General features: G+C 35.5%; 4 protein-coding genes across 8 annotated transcripts; 2 read left to right on the top strand and 2 right to left on the bottom strand.

Annotated features, from left to right (window-relative positions):
* Positions 1-111: 111 nt before the first annotated feature.
* Positions 112-4,571, bottom strand: LOC113091405 (transcobalamin-2-like). Its single transcript, XM_026256920.1, has 10 exons — positions 4,335-4,571; positions 4,104-4,158; positions 3,095-3,278; positions 2,740-2,909; positions 2,176-2,328; positions 1,674-1,846; positions 1,428-1,602; positions 896-1,076; positions 637-755; positions 112-497 (listed from the first exon to the last, which is right to left on the bottom strand). Exons 1-10 carry the CDS (start codon positions 4,335-4,337, stop codon positions 436-438), a joined length of 1,275 nt encoding a protein of 424 aa, XP_026112705.1. The 5' UTR covers positions 4,338-4,571; the 3' UTR covers positions 112-435.
* Positions 4,572-4,643: 72 nt separating this feature from the next.
* Positions 4,644-9,631, top strand: LOC113091406 (coiled-coil domain-containing protein 117). Its single transcript, XM_026256921.1, has 6 exons — positions 4,644-4,793; positions 5,354-5,517; positions 5,614-5,661; positions 5,736-6,002; positions 7,947-8,093; positions 8,733-9,631. Exons 2-6 carry the CDS (start codon positions 5,375-5,377, stop codon positions 8,980-8,982), a joined length of 855 nt encoding a protein of 284 aa, XP_026112706.1. The 5' UTR covers positions 4,644-4,793; positions 5,354-5,374; the 3' UTR covers positions 8,983-9,631.
* Positions 9,632-10,131: 500 nt separating this feature from the next.
* LOC113091424 (cingulin-like) lies at positions 10,132-20,866 on the bottom strand. Of its 4 annotated transcripts, none has more exons than XM_026256946.1 (26): positions 20,745-20,866; positions 20,309-20,364; positions 20,114-20,136; positions 19,974-20,034; positions 19,663-19,764; positions 18,658-18,927; positions 18,176-18,289; positions 17,379-17,454; positions 16,865-17,006; positions 16,597-16,689; positions 16,404-16,516; positions 16,206-16,278; positions 15,783-15,905; positions 15,462-15,587; positions 15,184-15,360; positions 14,576-14,638; positions 14,413-14,496; positions 14,239-14,340; positions 13,901-14,083; positions 13,377-13,594; positions 12,794-12,920; positions 12,634-12,717; positions 12,291-12,502; positions 11,912-11,987; positions 11,284-11,505; positions 10,132-10,432 (listed from the first exon to the last, which is right to left on the bottom strand). In XM_026256946.1, exons 1-26 carry the CDS (start codon positions 20,834-20,836, stop codon positions 10,367-10,369), a joined length of 3,078 nt encoding a protein of 1,025 aa, XP_026112731.1. In that variant the 5' UTR covers positions 20,837-20,866; the 3' UTR covers positions 10,132-10,366. The 4 variants fall into 4 exon arrangements, with proteins under 4 accessions (XP_026112731.1, XP_026112729.1, XP_026112730.1 ...); XM_026256944.1 differs by having other exon boundaries at positions 18,182-18,289; positions 20,114-20,220; XM_026256945.1 differs by having other exon boundaries at positions 11,304-11,505; positions 20,114-20,220.
* Positions 20,867-21,053: 187 nt separating this feature from the next.
* LOC113091428 (E3 ubiquitin-protein ligase RNF181-like) lies at positions 21,054-24,986 on the top strand. 2 transcript variants are annotated; one of them, XM_026256951.1, is made up of 6 exons: positions 21,054-21,141; positions 22,601-22,698; positions 23,328-23,461; positions 23,682-23,797; positions 24,391-24,465; positions 24,577-24,986. In XM_026256951.1, exons 2-6 carry the CDS (start codon positions 22,613-22,615, stop codon positions 24,634-24,636), a joined length of 471 nt encoding a protein of 156 aa, XP_026112736.1. In that variant the 5' UTR covers positions 21,054-21,141; positions 22,601-22,612; the 3' UTR covers positions 24,637-24,986. The 2 variants fall into 2 exon arrangements, with proteins under 2 accessions (XP_026112736.1, XP_026112737.1); XM_026256952.1 differs by having other exon boundaries at positions 21,101-21,156.
* Positions 24,987-25,240: the final 254 nt, after the last annotated feature.

The following is a 25,240-nucleotide window of genomic DNA, read 5'->3' on the forward strand; positions in this document are numbered from 1 at the left end:
TTGGACGCATCTTCATTAATGTGCTTCATTTGTACAACTACATGCAACCATATGCTACAGTTAACATTTGATCTCCATGGTATCTTCTCTGCATTTTAATAAAGACACATATTTCACAAATATTTGTAATCTATTTATTTTATATTTGTTCATCTAGATTCATAGCAGCTGCAGTCTCTCACACACAAAAAACTATATGTTAAATTTCAAAAGGTATATATGCATTAAATCTCTAAAATTATTATTAAAATTATTGCCATGTTCTGATTCCTGTTTTCATGAAACTTTAAACATTCAGGCAAACTAAGGCAACAATCAAATTATAAGTTGTTTATGACAAAAAAAAAAAAATTCTAACTCAATTATATCAGTAGAATTCTTAAACGTATAAAGGTTTCATTCCATTCATCTCTTCTCTTGCATCCAGCTGAGGAATCAGTACCCAGTGTTCTTAATGGTGATGTTTTGAGCTGAATCAATCTTATAGTCTTTGATACCTAAAGAGAAATGCATAACATTGCACATTAACATAGGATATGTAAAGCCTATAAAACTCTCTGAAAAACATTGTGCCATACATTTTTATAGATGTGCACTGTAATGCCTATTTTATGTCAAATGAATGCTTGTTCTCACCCTGTGTCAGAGATTTGCCATCTGAGGAGACATGCCAGTATCTCCGATCAGTCTGACGTGCTTGTTCTTCATTGACCACACTGAGGAAGGGTCCCCACAAGCTGTCCTCTGTGCTAAAGCTGTGACACACAGAGCAAAAGGGTTGTTCGTAAACAAAATCTATTTAAAAAAAATAATAATAATACAGTAAAAAAGTAAACAAACAAAATTGATTTGACAATATATTTCAAATCAAGTATCTTGAGAAATCCGAACTCACGTGAAACCAGTTTGTTTGTCTTGGAGAATGTTGAGGGCTGCGAATAGGGAGGAACCCTTGGGAACATGAATGGAAAACACAGATGATGCACCGTTTGATTTAATAACCTCCACCTGTAGAGACACTTGCCCATGACTTGGGAGGACTTCAGAAGCGGAATCCGCATCAATAGTCAGAGTGTCTAAAAGCAGGGACATCAAACCAGAAACACATGGAAAATGTAAAAAAAAAAAAAAAGGTGAGAAAAAAAACTAATTTTTAGTTTAACCTGCCTTATTAAATCTCAGTTGGCTGCTAAAGATTAAATATAATATGTTTTATATAATATATAAATGCATATATTGTGTTTTAATCATTTAGAATAATAACTACAAGTTAACAGTACATTTAATGTTACATTTTCTTTTTGCATACGGTTTTATTAACATAAATAAATGAAAAAGAAAATGCAGCCTATTTTGTTTATCTTCGGGGAAACAAGCCTTAGGACTGATTGAGACTTTATTTGAGCTTGTTTGTCTGTTGTAAGTACCATTCTCATTGCGGCATTCTTGGCTCTTCAATTGAAGATAAGTGCGTTGGTGTAGAGCTGGCAGGACCTGGGAGACTGCCATAGGGTTATGGTATGTTCCTTTCTTAACATCTGCCCTTAAAGCCTCCATAGCAGAGCCACATTCCTCCATCTGACTGCCCATAGCCATCAAAGCCTGTAAGACAGAGAACAATGAGAACCTGTCATGCAAATAAGGTTTTTTCATTCAAATATCTTTCTTCTTACCTGCACTGCCAGTCCCGTGCTGAACTCATTGCCCATGTGACCATCAGCTCTCTTAGAGTCAAGAAGCCTCTGCTTAATGGTGGCAAGTGCTCTGTTTAGCTCTGCTGTATTTTTAACAGCAGTTCCCTCGTCTTTTAGACACTGCAGTGCCATGCCTGCCATCGCATGCGAGTCTGAACGGAGAAGAAGGAAGTCATATTGGTTAGTGACCTCAGGACAAGTGAACAAGTTAATACATAAAGAGAACAAATTTTGACTGTGCTGGACATTGTACTTTAATTTTGTTTCCCACACAAATTTGTAATATGGGATACTTTGACTGTATTTTGCATCCTTTTTTAAGTGTGAAGACTTAAGTTTCCATTCAGTGTAACTGCTTTAAATGTTTTGTGCAACATGGAAGGAAGAAAGTCATAAGGGTTTGGATTTACATGAGGGTAGGTAAATGATGACCGAATTGTCATATTTAGGAGAACCAAAAAAAGAGCTGATTTAAACTCACCCACACATAATGACTCTCCGTGTTTAATCTGTCTGTTTTCCACAGCATGGATGAGCTTTTGGCTGACATGTGTGCTGACTCTAACACTGCTCACACACAGAGCCAGAATGCCCAGAGAGTACTGATAGTAATTGGTCTTTGGACGGTGACCGACTGCAGAAAAGAGTTCATATAAATGAGAAGAATTACAGTACAACAAAATTACATATATTGTTCAAAAGTCTGGTGACAGTAAGTTTATTTTTATTTTTAGGATGAATACTTTTATTCAGCAAGGATGCAATAAATAGATTTTTACAAAAGATGTATTTTTCAAATAAAATCTACCTCAGTTTTACTCAAAAATATTAAGCAGCACTAAAAGGTCATGTGACACTGAAGACTGGAGCAGAGAGTAATGTAAAATTCTGCTACGCCATCACATGATAACACTAACATTCCACTATATTACTGTTTTTACTGTATTTTTAATCAAATGAATGCAGCCTTGCCGAGCATAAGTTACTTCTTTTCAAAAACATACAAAAATCTACCAGACCGTTACAACAAAAAATTGCCCCTCACATGCAATGTTTTGTTTTTCTTCGTCCATCTCTTTCTTTAGGTGAATGAGGAGAGACTCCTTTATTTCATTATGAGTCACATGTACACTCTCCAGATCATGACAGGAAGACTTCAAAGCCAAGATGTACAGCGCAAGACGGCCAACCACCAACTCATTATTTCGGAGGGATCTAGAAGCAGATATATAGAATAGTAATAAGAACAAAAATTGAAGTTTAAATAGAACAATATTCTAGAATAGAATAGAACAGATCAGAATAGAACACAGAACCAGGAAAAGTGGAATTTATTTCCAATACAGTCACAATTGTAATTTACTGTTGTTTTAAAGTTCATTGGGAAAGGTGTTCCATACTTCTCAATGTCATCATGAAACTCTGCCTTGAGCCGGTTGAGGTATTCGCTCTCTTTAGCTAGATTATGGTTTGTTGAGAGCCGGAGGGCGATGTGCACACTGGGATTGGGTAGGGTATCTTTTGTGTCCACGGAGCGCAGCAGCTGTTTATTGAGGGACAGAAGAAGAGCCTCATGATCTGATGCTGATGGATGATACAGAGAAAAAAAAGAGAGTATGAAAATAAATCACTGTTCTCCTTGACCAATCTTGCTTATTTACAGTGCCACTGCATAATTGGTTAATGTCCACTGCTGTCTCAGCTACCTTTTTTTCACCTACTCATGCAACCCATAAAATACATTCTGTCTCAGAATCGTCACAGTCACAAAAAGAAAAGGCAAAGAACAGAGTGAAATTATTTCTGAGCAGAACTTCTGCTGACAGGACGAACTGAAATGACGCAGTAAGAATAAGATGAATGTTATGAATTGGTTAGAGTAACTGGATTATAGAATAATACATTACTGGTTACATTAATTTTTAACAGTCCAGTACATTATAGGTTATTATGATATTGCAAAATAATTGTAGACTATACAGGATAACAAGTCTCTACAAAAGGATGATAACCACTAGAAATCAATAAGAGCAATCTGGAAAAATCTAAACCTAAAAAAAAAAAAAAAACAGAAAAAAAAAACATAATATTGCTATTTTGGACATACTAGTTCTGTGGCAATCTTTAATTTAAAATATCTGAATAGTATATGAAATAATGTGATGATTCAGTATCTTTGTATATACCAAAGAACCGTTATATTATCATCTATGTCCATCATTTGTACCGATGACTTTTTGAAAAGTTATTACTGTGGAAATAGGACAAGGCATTGCGCAACGACGGGATTTCCTGTCATTTCCCCACCGCATGAGCAGAAGACGACTACTAATCAAAATCACAAAATGAATAAATAAAAGAGAAGGAAAAGGATAATAGAAAGAGAAAAAAACTACACTAAAATCTTACCACACGGATTTCCAGCAGCCAGCGCTAGCAGCGCACTCACAATGACGAGAGTAATCTGAGAACAACAATACAGACAACTGATCAAATTCGTTATTAGCATCTTAACACTTTATTATTTTGTAAGCAGTAAACTCATTTCTAATTTCTAAATGAGTTTTGAGCTTAAACATTTTGCATCATACTAACTAAAAGATGATCAATATGCATATTCAAATTGGTAGTGGTTCTTACCATTTTCAGACTAAGTTAGGTACGTTATCCTACTGAATCTAGTGAAAAACGAACAACTGACTCTCTTATGACCCTGAGCAGAGGCGGAGTTTCAGAGTTACTCATCTACAGAGTTTGACGTTTTGCAACTTATTGTCGACCCGTGCTTTAAATTATCTTATCTTCCATTATTGTCTTGAACTATTTTCTTCACTAGGGTTTTTATAATGTTAAACAGCAAGAAAATGTATCCTCTTTCTTCCCAAACGTGAGTTTGTTTACTATTATTATAGCATACTTCCGGTTGAAGAACTACAAAACCTTCGAACTACAAATCCCACGAAGCCCCGCTCACTTGCACACTGTTCTAGAAATGCGTCTAAAAATGTAGGGTCTTGCAACTTCTCATGTCAGTTGTCTTCAGTCACCTTTCATAATTTTAAGCAAAACTGGCTTTCCGCTCCTGGGAGCATGTGAGAGGTAAGTATTTGTGTTCGTAATGACCTGACGGTGTTTTGTTTTGCTTGTTCTGGGGCGTATGGCTAGAGGATGTTTCAAGCTACAGCCAGCGATCAATTCAAGTTATTCTCATCAAGAGTGTCATATTGTTTCTTAACGGTGAATTATTAAAGATCATTACAAGCAAAACTGATATCACCATTTACTTTTACAGAGCATAAACGACTTTCATTACAATGTCATGGCCTACGGTGGAGGAAAATATTAATTTACCAAGTTAGTGACTAGTTAGCGAACAGTTTAGCTTATTGCATGTAAAACTCGCACCAGTAAATGAAAGTTAGTCCTAATTGAAACAATAAGCATGAATTATGTAAGTATGTATAAGGTTGAAATATTTGTTAAAAGTAAAAAAACTGAGATTTTGTATTCTATACCCATAGTATAACTCGTCTCATGTTGTACAGAAAATTCGCATGAGTTCTGAAAGTCCAGAACCATTGATTTAGTAATTTTTCAGATTGTTCTACTTTTATACACACTGTGTGACTTCAGTTGCTATTTGATTCTGATATTTTCAGCTCATCTTCAGCTGAAGGACCATGCAGAGCACCAGGTCAGGAAGCAGCGAGCTGGAGTTCATCACATTCTCCCCCCTTGCTCACTTTAGTAACCCTGATTTGGGCACAGTTAGCAAGCCGACCAGAGACTTAAATCATCTGACAGGTGGCTCTATGCCAAATACGTAAGTATTACAAATATTGTGCTATGATACAGTCTTCGTTTACGCAATTAAATGAAGATTTCACATCTTATCTGTCTGTGCATTCAAACTTAAAAGCTGGGACAGAAGATGCACGAGGAAGCAGAGGAGAAGGACAGATGATGAGTAAGTAAATTGTTTTCACTCATAAGATTTGCTATGTGCTGCAATGGGTTTTTCATGACCTTTTGCCTCTGCAGAAGCTGCAGTCCTAAACGGCGAAAGCTGATGGGAGAGGAAGGAGCAGATGAGTATCCAAGTCCTAAAGTGAGCCAAAGATGGTCTGTGGACTCCACCACCACTTCCTCTCCTGAGACCAACCTGCTTCAACTTCAGACTGAACCCAGGACAGAGGAGATGGGTCTGCCCTTCACATCCACTCCCTCTCCACTACCCAGAGTTCCCACAGAAGGCTCAGGCATGGAGGTAGAGGCCACTCAGAGGAGACTGCAAGAGATAGAAGACAGGTGAGACAGAAATGAAGACGTCATTAGCTTGATTTCAAACTGTACGTGTCCACATTCAAAGACTTTAGATATACCAAGACAGTCCACTCATGAATGGGAGAAAGTGCAACACACAATATGGTGGCATAGTCCCGCTTTATGAATTAAAGAGCCAGTCACTAATATTTACAGTCATCGTGTCACTGCAGCTGCCTTAGAAGTAGTGGTCGACAGATATATTGGCCTTTTCAAATATTGGCAATGGCCGATACGTTTTTTGATTGGCCGATTTGTTCGATGCAGGACTTTTATTATGACGTCGCTGAAATGACAGAGGTCACATTCACTCTTGTTTACTGTCATTGTTAACAGTTCTGTCTAATATAGATAGAAGTCTGTCTAATAATCAGATAGGACGGTTAAACAAAATAGTTAATAATGTATACAAAAAGTATTATAACGCGTGCTTTTATGTTATTAATAATAGAAAGGCACACATTATAATACTTTCCTGATTGCTGTCAGCATTCAGCAAATATGAAATTATATAATTTAAACAAATCTTTGAATGACTAATGAACATTTAATTTCACAAACCTGGCAAACTTAGTCGAATCCAGCTGTGAGATCTTGTGAAGTGTGTATGTGTATCCAACATGATCGCATGTTCTCTACGTGACAGTCAGTTCATGTGAATTGAACGTTTTAAACATTAAACTCTTATGCTGTGCTTTATTCATTTGCCTACTGTCATATTCATGTCATTCTCTCTGTGTGCTGTATGTAAAATGAGTGTTACCCTGGCTTTATTTAAAAAATATGATTCCCTATGCACACAAACTTCCCAGAATACTGAGTGTCCTGTTGGTTACAGTGTTTACTTCCTTTTTAATTATATTTTTATTAAACATTTGTATGTTTATGAAGTATGTTTATTTTACACATACATTTTTTTTATCCATTGTCAAATGATTTAAAATTTCTTAAATATTAATTAAACTTAAAAAAATATATTATATCGGCTTTATATCGCCCATCGGCCCCCCTGATTTCCAACATTTCGGCATTGGCTGTCAAAAAAAACAATATCGGTCGACCACTAGTTAAAATCTGTGGTTGTTACAGAAACAGTAAGCTTTCTGAGACCCGCTCCTAGCATTGCACATGTGCAGTGTATTTTTAAATACACTGTAAATATACAATAGATCTTTTTAAACGCTATTTGAGCACAACAGTTGTGAGAAAGTTTTTGTCAGATTTCAATGGTGATTTCAAGCATATGACCCTGGACCACAAAACCAGTCTAAAGTGTCAAATTTTCGAAATTGAGATTTATAAATCATCTGAAATCTGAATAAATAAGTTTTCCATTAATATATGGTTTATTAGGATCGGACAATATTTGGCTGAGATACAACTTTTTGAAATTCAGAAATCTGAGGGTGCAAAAATCCCCTTTGAAGCTAATCCAAAAATTAAGTATTAATATATTTACAGTAGGAAATTTACAAAATCTCTTCATGGAACATGGTCTTTTCTTAATATCTTAATGATTTTTGGCATAAATGAAAAATCTATAATTTTGACCCATACAATGTTTTTTTTTGGCTATTGCAAAAAATATACACCAGTGACTTAAGACTGGTTTTGTGGTCTAGGGTCACATATGAAATTTAATTGTAAGCTTGGTGAACAGCTTTACAGAATATGATGTTTCCCCATTCAAAGAGATAGGAGCTGTACTTGAATGACTGAAATCGTTGTCCTAGAGGCATTTCAAAGATGGCCTCCGAGTGAAATCACTTGCCTTGAAGGGACTTTGGCTCATTGTGTCTGTGCTGGTGTTTGTGGAGTCATTGTTCAGAAATGAGATGTATGAAAGTTCAAACTGATGTTATACTCACTTTAAAAAGACTTTCATAGGCAGTCGTCTTTATATATAGTGTGTGTGTCTGTGTGTTACAGGATAACTTTGGAGGATGATAGCGATGAAGAAGAGCTTGATGTGGAGCCGGCTCAGCGCAGACCAGTGCTGGTGATGTCTGACAGCTTGAGGGAGGGGCTACAACGTGGGATTGGTGACATTCTACCCCATACGGTAGCACAGTCGATGTACGTATCTTATTTTCAGGTGTCTATAGATATATGCTACATGTCAAGCATAATAAATAGGAATAACTAAAAAACAGTAATTTAAAAAAAAACGTTCTATTCATCAAAGAATCCTGGAAACAAAAATCTTTCAAGGTTTCCACAAAAGTATGAACTGTTTTCAACATTGATAATAGAAAGAAATATTTCTTGACCAGCACATCAAGTGCTATTTCATCACATCACAGTTTTATTGTATTTTTCATCAAACAAAGGAAAAATCTTACGGACCCCAAACTTTTGAAATCAAAACATGATTTAAAAAAGAAACAGGGGTTGGTGGGGTGGATATTCATTTTTGTATTGTAAGAATCTGAATTCTGAAAAAGACCTTTTAAAACGCCTAAATAAGACAAGGGACATTTGATGAAAGTAAATACGCTCTATTTCCTGTGGTTTTAAATGACCCATTCCAAACAATCAGAGCAAGTCAAAGCAGATTATATAAAATCATATTGATTCTTATTGTTTTCATCATTGAATGAAAACGAACAGAAACATGTTCCCAAACCAGCAGCAGAACATCAGTTTCTACCACCAGCACTGAGCTCATTGTAAAGAAACCCTTCTTAGCACGATCTTCTTCACTCACCTCTGCAGGAGCTGCTCTTGTATGGAATTGGTGTTGTGGCGACCCCCAGAGGACCCTCTCACCCAGAGGCTGAAGGACTCTTTACAGAGACAGCAGCGCAAGCAGTTGGCAGTGAGCAGACAGACTCCCACCCCTGTACCACCCGTCAGCTCCCCTCCACCCCAGCCCCAGTTCACAGCACCCAATGAGCAGACTTTTAGCCCCCTGTTCAGCAGCCAAACGCTCCTCAACTCTGGAGAGGAAGACATGGAGTTATAGAGGGAAATCTCGGAGTACTTCATCTAATTTATCAGTGCAAATGAGGAATTACCATAAGGAGCGGAGCATAACGAGCATTTCACAAATGGTCTCTTGAGATTTTTCTTGTGCCATGTATTCTATGTTTTTTCGACCTGCACTTTTTGTAGGTGGGACCATATTTGCACTAGACTAAATGAGAAGTATACTGTATGAACTCGGTCAGTTTTTTTCCTCTCTGTGGTACATTAGTTGAATCTTCTGTTGCAACTTCATATTCACTCTGTTTGCTGTTGATAGCCATGAATATTACTGATTAACAATGCAAGAATATTTCAGTTTTGTCTTTATGCAGTTAGTATTATTGCAGAGTACTAGTATACTGTGTACAGATTCAGACTGCTTGATTTGTTACAATCTGCCACATTATTTACATGTAATATTTGCTTTTTTTTTCATGTAATAGACTCCTTTTTTTGTTCCTTATGGTGTCCATGTTGGTGTTGTTTTTCAAGATTCTGTAGTTATGGAAAGTTATGATTGAGGAATTGCATTAAGAAAATGGGTGCTTGATGTGGGAAGGGTTGCCATGTGCTTTTGAACTGGATCAACAGAGACTGCAGCACTCATCTTTCTAGCTGGTTTAACTATATACACAACAGAAAAACTATTATTGGAGCTGATGCATGGGCACACAAATTAAAATCTGTTGATTCAGTTGTTCATATTACCTAGCTCTGTTTTTCAAACGTAGAAACAAACAGCACTAATTCTGGCTCTGATTCCTAAACAACAGTAAAATAAGATGGAAATCAATTTTGCCTGCAGTTAAAACATTGGCCTAAATTATTGTTTTTAAATGTTTTGCAATTTATACATTTTGCTATATGTCAAAATCTAAAATTTCTAAATATTAACAATATCATACCATTACATAGACTTGTTTTTAAATAAAATCAGTTTGGCATTGTAGTTCTCTGATTGTGACATTTTATTTATGAAGAAAAAACATTCATACAAAGTCATTATTCAATTACAATCATAATTCCTAAAGATCACAACAACAAAAAATTCTGCAAAGTTTACAATTAAATGACCAGCTGTAAATACTGTTGGCTACACACTAATAATATAAATATATATATATATATATATATATATAAAAGACACTAGATCTGTTCATTATTTCACAGTAAATATAAACATAATTTATATGTGTGTACGTGTGTGTGTATGTATCAAAGTTCATCCTTTGATCTATAACAGGCCTAAATTAAACATTCACCTGCAACCATGAACATTGCTCATCATGAGCTCCACAGAGATGGTTTAAGTTATATTCTTGTACATGGTTTTCCTATAAAATCAATGTAATGGACAGATTCCAGAGAGTTGAAAGTAAATGCTAACTGGAGACGGTCTTTGCAGGTAAATGCTCCTCAGTCTTATAGCTGTCCAGGGCTGGAACAATCTGCCAAGAAAATGTAACAATTTTGAAACCCTGTTTCACATACTTGAAAATTTGTTGCAAAAAAAAAAAAAAAAATTTATACACATTTAATTTATTTTGAAAAGTATTAGTAAAACATTTTGGTTAACCGAAATCAAGTGTGAATAAAATAAATATAAGCATAAATTAGAAACATTAATATTATAATATTTGTTTATAAACACAAATAACTTTTGACTATTAATTAAATAAAAATACAAACTGCAAAAATAAGGTAAAGATGAAAGCCAATTTACATTTACATGTATTAATTTAGAAGACACTTTTATCCAAAGCGACTTACAAATGAGGACAGTGGAAGCAATCAAAAACAACAAAAAGAGCAATGATATATAAGTGCTATAACAAGACTCAGTTAGCTTAATGCAGTACACATAGCAAGGGATTTTAAATAATATAATAAATGAATAGAAAACAGATAGAATAGAAAAAGAATAGAGCAAGCTAGTGTTAGAGGTCTTTTATATATATATATATATATATATATATATATATATATATATATACAGGGTGCGATTTGTGAAAAAAACAGGGGGAGGGGGGTGTTTTGAAACATTTTAATTCATAAAAATAAACTAGATGATGTGGTGGTTAACCGTGTCAAAAGCAGCGGACAGTTTAAGCAGGATAAGAACTGAAGATTTGGATTCCGCTCTTGACAGTCTTAGAGCTTCAACAACTGAGAGCAAGGCAGTCTCTGTTGAATGTCCACTTATGAAGCCAGATTGGTTGCTGTCAATTTAAAATACTAATACTGAAATAAAACAAAAGTATTTGGAGCTTTGTTATTAATCTGAGACTGGTTGATGTACCGTGTCCAGATAAGACCCACCCAGGTCTGTGGGATCCCTGTCCCACTTCACTGGCCTGGGGCAGCGGGTTTGGCTCTCTGCTCGAAGCTGACGAATGCGACTCTGGAGGTGCTGTAGCAGTTTATATGAGGTCGGGTCTTGGGTTACTCCAGAGTTTTGGAAGTCTGTGCCACCCTGAAGAGCAGTGGAGGCCGATTGGTATTCGTTGTAGTCTTGGCATTGCTGAAGAATAACAGAGAAAATCAAACATACTTTCTTACCATGTGTTTTACTACGATCATAACTACAGAGAGAGTAAACATGCAATTGTATGCTTTCGGTTTATATTTCAGCGATATAACACAAGGAAGAATGCTGTTGTTCTGAATACGAGTAATTAAGATGAAATTCATCCCAGCAGCATGATAACACTATGAATTATTATTATTATTTTTTAAACATAATAAGAACAGAAATTTGAAATTGAAAATAAAATAAAATAAAATATTAGATGCCTTCTCAACCAAACAGTCTAAAATAAAGTTTAATAAGTTTATAATAAAAATATAAAATAAGTTTAAGCTCAAGATTGAAAATTAAAGCTAAATTGTATTTTTAAAAATAATACTAAAATAACACTGGCATTTACCCCAGTCAGATGTCTCATTTCATTCTCCAGTCTTTCCAGTCTCTTCTGCTGCTCTGCTCGGGGCTTCGGGACCCTCCTGTTTCATACAGCAAAGGTTATGGTGGATAATCCAACAAGATTTGGATTTTTTTGTACAATTTAAACATCATGGGCCATGGTAGCCAGTAATCTACAGTGGTGTTTTCATTCATTCATTCGTTCATTAAGCGGTCTTTGTTTATTAGGTGCAATAGGAGAAATAAGATTTTTTTTTTAAAAAAAAAGCTGTGTTCTACATAAAAGTAGAAGTTTTTTTAATCCTGACCTAGTTACATTTTCAACTTATGAAAGTAAAAATATACATTTAAGATCCACTTGACTCAGTGAGCATGTGACGTACCTCTCAATCTCTGCTTTAAGCTCCAGCTCAAATTTATGTGCAAGTCTTGCAGTGGTTTTGTCTTTCCCCTGTGTCATGTTGCTCTTCAACCGTCTGAGCTCATCATCTTTGGCCTGCAGCTGCCTGCGCAGATGGACACACAGTTCGTCTGTGTCATCATGGTTCATCTGCAGCTGTGCTCGAGATATGCTGCTCATTTCCTCGATGTGCTCCTTACGTTTATACACAGAGACATAAACCAAGTTATTAATACATATAAAGGAATTTCATAGTATTTCATAGTGTTAGTTGTGCAACAATTTATAATAAATGATACATATTGCAGGTGCTAATGTCTGTATACCTGTATGAGTTTCTCTTTTAGAGCAGCCAGTGCTACTTCCTTTTCATCCATCAACTGCTGTTTCTGCAGATGAAGCTCTTGTTCCTGAAACACAGAGGCAGCTAATGCTAATCAGCACTGTTTTGCTGTGATTACGTGTACTTAGTTTGTAACTATGTACCTTTTCTCGGCTGAGTTGCATCGCAGCACATCTCTGAGAGTTGAGCTCATCTTTTAGATCATTAATATGCTGCTGTAGGGCTTTTGTGAGGGTCTGCAGAGTCTGAAGAGTTTCACTCACTGTAGGACTGCAGCAGAAAATAATTGAATATAACCCTTTATAAAACACAATACTGTCTCACCAATGGACTGGTTATTTGAAAAACTTCTTTAATACTATTATTATATTTGTACTGTTTTATGATTATTATGTCACATTGTTTTACTATTATTAATTTATTTGTAGATGAACATATTTGTTTCTTTTTAAATGTAGTTTACGCTGTTTTTGCTGAATTGTTTGATGTCACTTGTTTGTAAGTCGGTTCGGATAAAAGTGTAATAGAAATGTTTGAAAATGAATGCAGCGTAAATTGATAGAGATAGCAGATAGAAAATTATCTGGAAAGGACAGAATCAGAAAATGACACAGAACACATATGAACCTGAATTTCCCACATTAGGACCAATGCACAATGTTTCCTGGGCAGAAGTCACTTTTGAACACAGACATACTCTTATGTACTACAATTAAGTGAGGACACCTGTCTGAAGAGTTCTTGTTGTCAACAGCCAGTAACTCCTGCAAGCGAAAACACTCGCTGTGTATGTCCTGCGCCCAGCGTTGGCTCTGCTGCTCAAGTCTGGCTGTTCTTCTCTGGTGTTTTTGGTCTTTCTCAGAGAGGGCTTTCTTCAGCTCCTGAAGCTCCTTTTCAGACCGCTGCAAAGTTTGCTTCAGATGCACCATCTCCATCTCTGCCTTCTGTAACAAGAAACCAAAAATGAACCAGAAAGCAATTATATTACCTTTGTTTGTATTACAAGTTTACAGGTCTGCTAAATGCATAAATGTACTATACAATTAAAACAATAAAATTGTATTTTTTACACATGACCCTGACATGTTCTTAAGTCATTCTGTGAGATTCACCCATTCATTGTCTATTATTGTATATTTATTCATATAAATTTATAAATTCATATAAATTTATTCATATTCAATGTAACCATTTGTTTTACTTCAAAGTTTCAACCCAAAGAATTAAAAGCGGCTTCAGATACTACTCACTTTCTGAAGCTCCGTCACTTTCCTCTGTAAGGCCAGTGTGTTCCTTCTCTCCTTCTCCACTTCTGTTTTCCCTCTCTTCACTGCCTCCTCTATCTGCTGCTCCAGAGGCCCACGCTGCTCTTTAAGAGCCTTCTCTCTCTGTTCCTCCCATTTCCTTTCCTCTCGTTTCACAGCCTTTCGAATCTGTTAGTTCAGATTTAAAGAGAAGTACTGGTTCTTTAGAGTGAACAGGAATTTAAACATGGAAGTTAATGCCCTCAAATGGTACGGGCATAAATCCATGATACATCTGAATCGTTTTAGAATCAGTTCAGAATCATTGTTAACAGGGAAGGAACCTTTTCCTGAGTTTCTCTATTGAGTTCCTCTGCTTGCTTCCTCATCTTCTCCTCATGCTGCTCTAGAACCTCTTTCAGTCTCTTTATCTCCTCATCTTTCATCTGAAAGACAAAGAAATTAAGACTGAACTGCATTCTTCTCAGATATAAAGAGCACACAGTGTGACAGCTGACCTGGATGCAGTTGTGTAAGACGTCCAGGCTCTGAGCTTGTTCACTGAGAGCAGCTGATCTCAACTTATCCGCCTGCTGATGCACCTGGATTCATACATTCAAAACAAACAGATTCAGAGATTGGCATTATGTGTATGAATAATCCATATTATAACCATATTACCTTTTGAAGCTCCTCTTTGTGGCTTTTGGTTAACTGTAATGTCAGTTGCTCAATCTCTTGCTCCTAAGAAGGGATTGATAATCACATGAAATAAAAATAAAGAGCAGCAAATCATTTCACAAATGTATAAAATCAAAATATCAAAATAAATGTAATGTTGTCTCACTGAGAGGTTATTTAATTAAAATATGATGCAAAATGCTCTATACATGTTATTTTATGCTCATCAAGTCTGCATTTATTTAAACAACAATAACTTCATATTGTGAAATATTATTACAAATGTATTAATTTAATGTAAAATGCTATTTTTTTTTTGTATTGACGAAGCTGAATTTTCATTAGCCATCACTCTAGTCTTCAGTGTCACACGATCCTTTAATATGAATAATATCTTTTAATATGTTAATTTGGTGCAGATGAAACATTTCTTATTATTAGCAATGTTGAAAACGGTTGTGCGCTTAATATTTTTGTGAAAACAGTGACACTTTCTTCAGGATCCTTGAATAAATATAGAGTAAATCTTTACTGACACTTTTGATAAATTTAAAGCATCCTTCCTGAATAAATATTAATATCTTCAAAAAAAAATAAAAAAATCTTACTTTCTTGTTCTGCATTTCTCTCAGCTTAAAGCTGTGCTCCTCTCTCAGTGAACAGAGCTCCTGAAGAAGGCCTTCCTTTGCGTCTTCTGTTCTCTGTAAAAGCAGCTCCTTCTGAGCAACTGTTCGCTCCAGCGCTCCCAAACACTTCACCTGTTGCTCTAGATCTTTCTGAGAAGTCTGCACACATATTGTACTGAAATGAATAGTGTCTGCAGTCTGTATCAGATACCAACAACATTGTTATTGTAGGCTGAGAAGAATAAAACAAAAGTGAGAACCTCCTTTATTTGTTCTTTTTCTCTGAGAGCATCAGCCAGCTGCTCCTCCAGCTCAGTGCATTTCTGTCGGAGAGCCCTGCAGTCCTCCTCGCTCTGCTCCAGCTCCTGATTCACCTCATCCAGCCTCTGAGTGAGACAATGAGAAAGAGATTCATCTAGATTTTGGATTATTTTGCTGGCAATATAAAATTAAGCAACATATTTATGCATTTTTATTTGGGCATCAAGGTTGCTAAAGATTATACCATTAAACTACATCCGTGTCTGTAAACTGAGTCCCTATTGATGACTATAAGAGTTAAGACAGTGTAAGTGATCTACCTCATGCGCAGAGTCCAGTTTGTGTCTGAAACGCCTCTGTTCTGAGAACAGTTCTGACTTGGCATTACCCAGCAGTCTGTCCATCTCTTCCCTTTCCAGAACAGACACACTGCGGCTTGCACACTGACAGTAAAAAAATTCACACTGAATGTCAAGCAGCATATTTATAATGCAGCGTATTATAATTAACTGACCTTATTTAGAAAATAGTGCATATGTTATCTAGCTACATTCTGCATGGACAATAATACATTCACACAGCAGACAGACAGTCACTCATTCATGGATTAATTAATGCATTTATCTATTTAATTCTTTATTTTAAAAAATAACCATGCAGATGTTTAATGAAACTCTAACAAGTATTTTATACTAATAGGTTTTTTAATATATAAGAGCTGATTAACTCATAACTAGAGTGACCTGTTGCTCCTGCAGAACCCTGACCTCCTTCAAGAATAAGTTCCTCTGGGCCTGCAGTCTTTGTAGCTCACACCTGTAGGACACACATGGCACTTTTTAAATATATGTGTTACATATACACTGATCATTAAACATGGAATCTAAAAGCAAGTGCCAATTAAAGCAAACGGGCTGAAAGTTCCTGTGAGCAGAACATACGTGATGTCCTGAGCCTGTGCTCTGCTGTCCTTCACATTGAGCTGGAGAGAGAGATGCTCTCTCTCAGCTCGATCCACTTCCTCTCTCAGCTTCTTCAGAGTATGAAGTGTGGTCTGAAGAAATAATCCCACATTTGTTTAATAAATGAGCTTAGTAACGTTTTGAATGAATCAAGAAAGGATGATTTTCATACGTTTTTTTCCCGTTGAATCTCAGTAAGTGACATGCTCAGCTCTTTGAGCTGATCTTCATCTATTCTGCTCTTGCCCCGATCTTTCTTTGTGCCCTGAAAACCAAAATACTAAAAACCTAAATAAGGATATCAATGAATAAACAAAAAAATTCAATAATGTTTTTGATTTTGATAAAGGTTAAAAATGTTACTGCACATGATAAATGATTAATGTGCATTAATGCTGCTGACACTGATTATCACAGTAATAGCAAGAGAGGTCTTTTACAATGTAGGAGTCATTCCTTTTGTTTTGGTACAAACGCCTCCTCTTCCCCTTCCTGCCTGATGAATGTCTCCTTCTTCTGTAGTCAAGCTTCGACACAGCACCTTCACTACTCGTCTCCTCAACAGTTCTCTCATCATCAGAGCTACAACACCCACAGAGTAATAGCAAGAAATGGTTTTAATTAGAAATATCTGCAGAATGTTTCATATGAACATATTGTGCTGTTCTTTTGTATATTTTTTTATAAAGATTATACAACTTTAGTGAGCGGAGGGCACATGATATCTTTATATATAAACTTCAGATGAAACTATGCAAACATGGCAGTAATGAGGGGTTTTGCCCCCGGGCTGGCAAAGTCATATTTAGTAAATGCCCAGAAACAGCAGCATCAAATAAACACCAGCACAAGACACATTATCCAAGCTGTTTATCCAAGTTTATCCTTTATCATTATCCAAGTTCTTCCTCAGACAGGCTCAAACTCAACTCCAGATAAACTGTTGAGAAGTACCTGAAGGATTGAATACTGTTTTGTATTTGGTTGGTTTGTCCTGTACAGTATCCGTTTTCTCTGCTCAGATGAAAGGCTAAAGTGGCACACATAAGAATAGACAGAAATTTTAAGCAGCAAAACTGTTGTCAACATTGATAATAATAATTATGAAGATTTCTTGAGCACCAAATCAGCATATCTGAATGATTTCTGCAGGTCATGTGACACTAAAGACTGATGGCTGCTTTAAAGTCAGCTTTGCCAATACAGAAATAAATCACATTTTACAATATATTAAAATACTATATATATATATAAAATTATATATATATAAGATGCTAAAATAATAAATAATAGACTAAAAACTATTGCTGTTTTTGCTGTATTTTTGATCAAATAAATGCATTTATTGGTTAGCTTCAGAGACTTCTTTCAAAAAGATGAAACACTTCTTATCAACCAGAAACGGTTATGTAATTTAAACGGTTGTGTAATTTTGAGCATAATTTAGATTACATAACAACAATGCGATTTCACTGTGTAGTATAAAGAGTGAATTCAAATATACCCCCCCCCCAGGCTGTAATGTACAACGAATGTAAAGAAAGATCACACACCATATTTGCCATTAAATTCCTGATCAGAGTGTACTCTGTCGGCATATTTTGCAAAGCGTGTTACTGTGATATGCACGCAAAATAAAAAAAGTATTATTGCATCTATAAAACTACACATGCATTCAGCACACATGACGTTCAGAACACATGACATTAGACATGCATAAGTTAATATGGTAAAGAGCAGAATCCCCACACCTGTACCTGTCCTGTTGCTTAGTGCAGAGTTCAGGTGCTGTTGAACCTGTTCAGAGCTCACTGTCTCCAAATCAGTGTCTATGGTGACCGAATCAAAACTCTGCATTGGAATACCTGTCAGAGGATAACATGGTTTTATTTGGGCATGCTTTCTGTTGCACTTCTTAGAGTAAAACAGGTCTTGCCTCAGTGATTCAAAGGATATATAAACCGAATAAATTCATAAAGCTTGTGTAGGGAAAATGGCATGTCAACATTAAGTCAACATTACATTGAAATTTCCCATTTACTTGTAACTTTTTTCATGTTTTTAAAAAATCAGGAATGGGAAAAGCCAAAAGCTGACCTTCTGTAGTGCTCTGCCACCACCTATTTGATTATTTTGGCACCATTTACCTGTGGTTTATATCATTTCCCTCATTCGGACCTATTACAAGAGATCAGATCATAGGTTACTGCTTCCCCTTGCTCAGTCTATATACCTGAAGCCGACGGGACAAGCATTTCCTCTCTAAAGCGTGTTGAGAAGTCTTCAGTGCAGATGCTGTCCATTGTGAGGTCGTCCTCCTCGTTTCCCATCCCTGCCACCTCAGTATTTATCCCGAGAAGCTTCTCCAGTCTCCAACAACACTGCTCTACCCTGGACACAGAGCTCAAGCTGCCCCTTCCCTCAGGACACCACACATCTGTAGCTGGGACTCCAACCTCTATCATCTCCTTTGTCTGATGTTCTGTTTGGTCATCTTTGCTTTCTGACATTTTGAACAGGAAATTATGATGATTGATTTTAAGAAGATCAAAAGTAAAAAAACAAAAACAATAAATAGCCTGATTCAGAAACTGAATTTTTTTTATTTCATATCAAAGTGTTTACATATTATTTTGTTGTAAAAAAAACATTAACTGAAGTTGTGGGGTGACATTATAAGAAATGTAATAACAGTAGATTAACTAAAGAAGAGGGGAGTTATTATAAGTTATAAAATTATATTAATTTAAAAAGTGCAGGGTGATTAAATTAAAGAATTAAAAAGAAAGACATTAATTTAAGTAGAGGTATGGAATAAAAAAAATACAATAGGCCTAACATAAGATTAAATTAAGTAATTAACACTTATCTTGTGCATTTCTTTTGGAATTTTGTAAGATATCTAAAAATATTTATATAAAAGTGTTTGTGGTCCTGCCATTTAACGTGAATCATGCCCAACAGATGTCTGTTTTAAATCAGTGGGTGAGTTATTCACACCTTGATTTGCCTAATAAAAGACTACTTTGACATTATGTTGACAAACATGATTATAATGCATTATTTTCAATGGGTTTATTATTGCTAAGTTTAGCATGGCAAGTCATTTCTGTGCGATTTATCCCCAAGCTCAAATATCAAGCTATGCCTAATATTCACAATAGTGCTACATTATGCAATGATTTGGGTATAATTTGCTTATACATTCAATTCCATATGAGGAATAAAATGTATGGACCTGACTGAGTCTCGCCAAGGTTGGATGGTGTTTTATCATTGGTTTGAACAGTGCTCCCCAAGCCTGTGTCTTTACTGACAGAATGACTCCGATCAAGATAGCCTGCAAAATGAATATAGAGCATTAGGAAAACAGCTGCATTTAAAAATAATAAATACAATAAAATAATACATAAATAAATAGACATTAAAAATAGTCTACAAATTCAATATTTATTGCAGAAAAATTGGAAAATAACTGCAATTAAAAATAATAAATAAATAAATAGACATGCACTATAAATTCAATATTTATTGCAGACAAATGCTTACCCAAGAAAGGAAATTCATATATTTTGGGGTTTCCTCCATGCATTCGGTTTTGGCTATGGATCTGTTGGTCAAAAACAAAGCTATGACAATAATAATACAACATGGTTATCAAATATTGCATCCGACTATAAGTGCTTGACCTGTAGATGACTCAGCTGCGTGTCTATGGAGTCCAGCAGAACATCACAGTGATCATGAGACAATGACAAAGGTATAAGACCATAAACATCAAACCCCTCATACTCCTCTGAGAAGAAAAGAGATATTGCCTACAGTAGTTTGTTCCACAATAGAGACAGGATTATTATGAAAGGGAAATGTCGAAAGTGTCTGACCTGCAGACAGCAGGTCATCAGTGTCTTCTCCAGATCCTTCATTTTCCATTATTGTTCTAAAAAGACAGAAAAGTCACTTATGCATGAGAATGAAATGTAAAACTAACCTTTTTCTTTGGAACTGAGCATTAGAATGGAAGCAGCCAGTTTTAAGAGGGAGTTGTTAGTTATAAGGTTGCCAAGGAAATGGTCCCCAACAAACACTAGGGGCTCTTACATACAAATATCCTCATGAAGCCATTTCTGTTTATTTACTTATGCTATTTAATAGAAAGAAAAATGACACACATACCACAGCATGCTTATTCGTAGCTCTTACTAAATTAATTATCAGCATCAGTAATTAAAGCAGACCTTACTTTGTTTCAGAACTCTCAAACATATATTTTGCATGAGTTGTTATTTTAAAATAAGTTAAATGCGTTTTTACACTTACATCAACGTGTTTCCTCTCCAAGTTTTCTCCAGGAACGGGTTTGAACTGCAGAAATAGCTAGACATGTACACATCCACAGCCCTCGGCGTCATGGCAACCACACACACCCATTAACTGCCTGCAGCACTGGCAACTTTAAGAAATGTATTTTTGTTTGCTTGCAATGCACAGCATTTTTATCAAATCTATATATTTGGATATTTTTAAATAAATGAAAAATAAACATGTATATAATTAACAGTCTTAGTTACAAATGAAATAATTAAAATCACACTCTGGCAACCCCGGTCCTCGGAAACATCGCGATAGCTTAGATATGGAGGAGGGTCTGCTGTAGATATGTGACAGTTCAGTGACACAAGACAAGTTTCATCCCTGACGATAAGCAAATTCATAAGTGAGTAAAGATGCAGTAGGTCGAATTTCATTTATTATATTATATTTGACTAATTTAGACGAATGAATTTAGTACATACTTTTTTTTTGATTAATTGATGTAAATTTAAACTTTGAATTGCTATGCTAACCACTAGAGAACAGTGATGCTAACCAGCTAGCATATCGTGGTGCAAGCAGCCTGTAATTTAAAAGCAAATAGATCTCTAAAATGCCCAAATCCAACAGTACTTTATGTCCACCTAATACGCTCTCTTTTTCTGGCACTCAGTCTGAGAAGAGAGGGACTAGCTGAGAATTAACCATGGGTGTTCTTGAATAAATAGTAACCAGTGTAAAAGTAGTAAGAGCATCATAAAACCGTAACTTGTTTGGATCAGTGTAATACTTGTTTCGAAAATATAAACATTCGTTATACAAATAGTTACTTAAACTCTCCAGTTTCTAGGTTATTGTTCTAGGTTAACTTATTGTTTCATGAGTTCGTGAACTAGGAACTTCATTGTTGAAGAAGGCCGGTGTTATCATAGACAGTAAAAGAAAAATGGTGTTATGGATCAACTGTGGATGTGCGCGTGCATGTGAGCTACTTTAGGTCCCATTCCAGCAGATTCCTCGAAAGCGACTGCAAAGCTGTAAAGACTTTTATTTACGTTCTTAATAAATGTTGATGCAATGATGACGCTGTGTTGTTTCCTCAATACCTGTTTTAATGCATGCGAAGCAGTTTAAGGGTCATTTTAACATGATTTCACGTTGTTCACAAACCACACCCACGTTATCTTAAAAAAGACAATCACTCAAATAAACGTATATTTCAAGTGCTATTCACTTCTATATACACTTGAATGAAAATAGCGTTAGTAAGCAGTCTGTTATTTATTAACACTAAGTGCAAATTACGATTATTTATATACACTATTTAAAAATAGCAGTATGTTTGCATTTAGTGTGTGTATGCTATTTATACTTAATAATAAGGAGACAATGGCAGATAATTTATAGGCTACATTATATTAAAAAAAGTATGTTAAATAGTTAAAATGAAAATATTTATTAACGTAATCAAATGAATGTTACCTTATGGGACAAGTAGTCCTCACTACGTCTACCCCAACCCATTGGTATTTTATATCCACCTTTCCCGCCAATGTTTTATTCATTTTATTGATAATAAACGCATTTTGGATCAACTCTATGATGGGGGAAAATACTACGAGTCGGTTAGGTCTAGGTTTAATGTTCTTTGGCGCCTCACTGTGGCCTTGTTTGGTATCGCAGATTGATTGTGGCACTATACATACATAGTGAATTTAAAAAAAGAACTTATTTATTTAATATAAATAAATACATGTTCCACTTCAAGCACTGGTTGAAGTTGAACAGATCCTGAACCTTCAGGTTTCCAAAACCCCTCAGGTAAATGGCATTCAAATGGTCTATCATTATGTGTTTATCAGGTGAAGTAGAGAATGGCCTCATATTTTGATGAGCATAACTGTGAGCCCACGAATCCAGAAGAACAGTACCGACAGAACGCCCTGCTGGAGCTCGCGAGGTAACGAACAGACAGTGTCTTCAGACTCAAACTCAGCTTCTTTTCGGTCTGTAGGTGTACATATACATTACAGTCCAAAATTAATGAATTAGTGTATTCAGCCAGGATTGAAATTGATCAAAAGTGACAATAAAGGCATTTATAATATTTCTATTTCTTAATTATCCTATTAAGGATTTCTATTACAAATAAAGGCTATTTTTATGAACAATCGGTTCATTAAAAGAATCATGAAAAAAGCACAACTGTTTTCAACAACATTAATGAAAAGTAAAAAAATGTCACTCGGCATATTAGAATGATTTCTGAAGGATCATGTGACACTGAAGCCTGGATAAATCTTTGCCATCACAGGAATAATTTAAAAACCATTATTTTAAGTTGTATTAGTATTTCACAATTTCTACAGTATTTGATCATTAAATGAAGCCTGGGTGACTAAAGGGATTCTTTCAAAAATATTTAAAAAAATCATACCAACCCCGAACTTTTGAATGTTACTGTAGGTGTGCTAATTGATGTGCTGTAAATAAAAGTATAAGCATTAATAGAAGTTAATTAGTACTAAAACCAACCTTTTTGTTGTTAATCTTTTAATCTAATCTTTTTGAATAATTTTGTGGTCATAGGTCTCTGATGCAGGGTCTTGACATAGACTCGGGTTCATTTGATTTGTCGGATTGGGACCAGCGTCTCCCCCCTCCTGCAGCCAAAGCTTTGGTTCAGAGTCTCCCCATGGTCATCATCTCCCCTGAACAAGCAGGTGACAGACTACTCATTCATACTCATCTGTAAACACATTCATAGAAGAAATAATTGCACACTCGGAACATTAGCAACAGGATAATTAGTAATAATTCAGTTAGATGTTTCCTTGTGTTTGGCATTGGCAGGAAGTCTGATTGAATTAGGAGGTCTTAAATCCTTGGTGTCCATGACCGTCATTCTTCTTGAGCTTTCCTCATGCTCTTCTAATTGAACAGATAAAGCAGTGAAGTGTCCGGTGTGTTTATTGGAGTTCGAGGAGCAGGAGACTGTGAGAGAGATGCCTTGCAAACATCTGTTCCACGCAGGATGCATCCTGCCATGGCTTAGTAAGGTGCGTTTAGCGGTTGAATTGTTTGTATGATCCTCCTGTGATCATGCTAGAATTAAATATACTACCATTCAAAAGTTTGGGGTTGGTACAATTGTTTTTTTTTTTTAAATGTCTTTTGATTTTCTTATCAGTAATGATGCATTCAACTGATTTTTAAATTGTTCTAAAAATGTGTATTTCAAATAACTGCTGTTGTTTTCAATTTTCTATATTAATCAAAGAATCCTGAAGAAAATATATCATAGTTCGCACAAAAAAAAAAAAAAATGGAGCTTTTTCAACAGTGATAATAAAAAGAAATGTTACTTGAGCACCAAATTACCTTATCAGAATGATTTCTGAAGGATCATCTGACACTGAAGACTGGAGTAATTAGTAATTGAGAAAAAATATTATTTTAAGATTTTTAAATATATTATTTTAAATTGTAATAATATTTGACAATATCACTGTTTTACCGTGAGCATGAGAGACTTCTTTCAGAAATCTTACCAACCCTAAACTTGAATGTTAGTGTATAGTGGATAATATTTAATGTTTGTCATAATTATCAATTATGACAAATATTCAAGAGTTTTTACATAACATTACAGACCAATTCGTGTCCCTTGTGCCGACTTGAACTAGCCACTGACAATCCAGACTATGAGGAGTTCAAAAAAGACAAGGTAAGACTGTCTTGCCCAGTCATTGTTATTTTTATAATTCATTCCTTGTATTCTTCTGTTAACACCTTAAGAAGATCCCTGAGCATTAAGTGTGTTTGTATGTTATTACAGGACCGGAGAAGACAAAGAGAACACAGACTAGAGGATCTACATGGAGCCATGTACACATGACCTCACGACCTTCAAGAATTCAATATGAATGCAACTTTCAGTTTGTTGAAAGTGAGTTTACTGTGCAGGGACCAGGCTTAGAAATTATTGCATTTCTGTGTACTTTGGAAAAAGAAAACCATAACAAAACATCAAAGTGTCAATTTTCACTGGATCACTTTTAAGACTGCTCTGTATGTTTATGCACTGAGAACTGTTTGTATGGAACCTTATACAGACGTTTCTGATTTTATTAAATGTTTAGTGTGAAATTTAATTTTTCTGCTCTAACATAGTGTGTATTATTATTTCAAGTGTGTTGCCTTTGAATGATCACAGACACATGTACAGATAAACCTGTTTATTATCCATTGGATGTTTTGGTAATTCAATATAAATCTCTGTCAAAGAAGATCGTTGAAATTATACATAAATCTTACTTATTTTGTTGTGTTAATTTTATCTGACTAAAGAAATATACAGATGTTCTCTCCAAACATCCAGATTTCAAACCAGCAAAGGCAATTTAAACCATTGTTTTTACCTTTGATGTCTTCTCTGTGGCAATGGAGAGTTCTGCACTTCTTCCCACCAGAACCAGATCAGCTCAGTTGAGTCTTTGCCT

Source organism: Carassius auratus, unplaced genomic scaffold (genome assembly GCF_003368295.1).
Source record: "Carassius auratus strain Wakin unplaced genomic scaffold, ASM336829v1 scaf_tig00214183_4049273_7079891, whole genome shotgun sequence".
NCBI lineage: Eukaryota > Metazoa > Chordata > Actinopteri > Cypriniformes > Cyprinidae > Carassius > Carassius auratus.

Excerpts from the sequence above, each read along its gene's own strand:
- LOC113091405 (XM_026256920.1), bottom strand. Across the intron at positions 1,847-2,175 it reads CGGAGAGTCATTATGTGTGG|ACTCGCATGCGATGGCAGGC; the intron begins GTGAGTTTAAAT and ends TTCTCCGTTCAG. Across the intron at positions 1,077-1,427 it reads AGAATGCCGCAATGAGAATG|ACACTCTGACTATTGATGCG; the intron begins GTACTTACAACA and ends CCCTGCTTTTAG.
- LOC113091406 (XM_026256921.1), top strand. The coding sequence starts at position 5,375 with ATGCAGAGCACCAGGTCAGGAAGCAGCGAGCTGGAGTTCATCACATTC. Across the intron at positions 5,662-5,735 it reads AGGAGAAGGACAGATGATGA|AAGCTGCAGTCCTAAACGGC; the intron begins GTAAGTAAATTG and ends TTGCCTCTGCAG. Across the intron at positions 8,094-8,732 it reads CATACGGTAGCACAGTCGAT|GAGCTGCTCTTGTATGGAAT; the intron begins GTACGTATCTTA and ends TCACCTCTGCAG.
- LOC113091424 (XM_026256943.1), bottom strand. The coding sequence starts at position 20,836 with ATGACGCCGAGGGCTGTGGATGTGTACATGTCTAGCTATTTCTGCAGT. Across the intron at positions 19,765-19,973 it reads ATATGAATTTCCTTTCTTGG|GCTATCTTGATCGGAGTCAT; the intron begins GTAAGCATTTGT and ends TTCATTTTGCAG. Across the intron at positions 14,639-15,183 it reads GAGAAATGCAGAACAAGAAA|GAGCAAGAGATTGAGCAACT; the intron begins GTAAGATTTTTT and ends ATCCCTTCTTAG.
- LOC113091428 (XM_026256951.1), top strand. The coding sequence starts at position 22,613 with ATGGCCTCATATTTTGATGAGCATAACTGTGAGCCCACGAATCCAGAA. Across the intron at positions 22,699-23,327 it reads GCCCTGCTGGAGCTCGCGAG|GTCTCTGATGCAGGGTCTTG; the intron begins GTAACGAACAGA and ends TTGTGGTCATAG. Across the intron at positions 23,798-24,390 it reads TCCTGCCATGGCTTAGTAAG|ACCAATTCGTGTCCCTTGTG; the intron begins GTGCGTTTAGCG and ends ATAACATTACAG.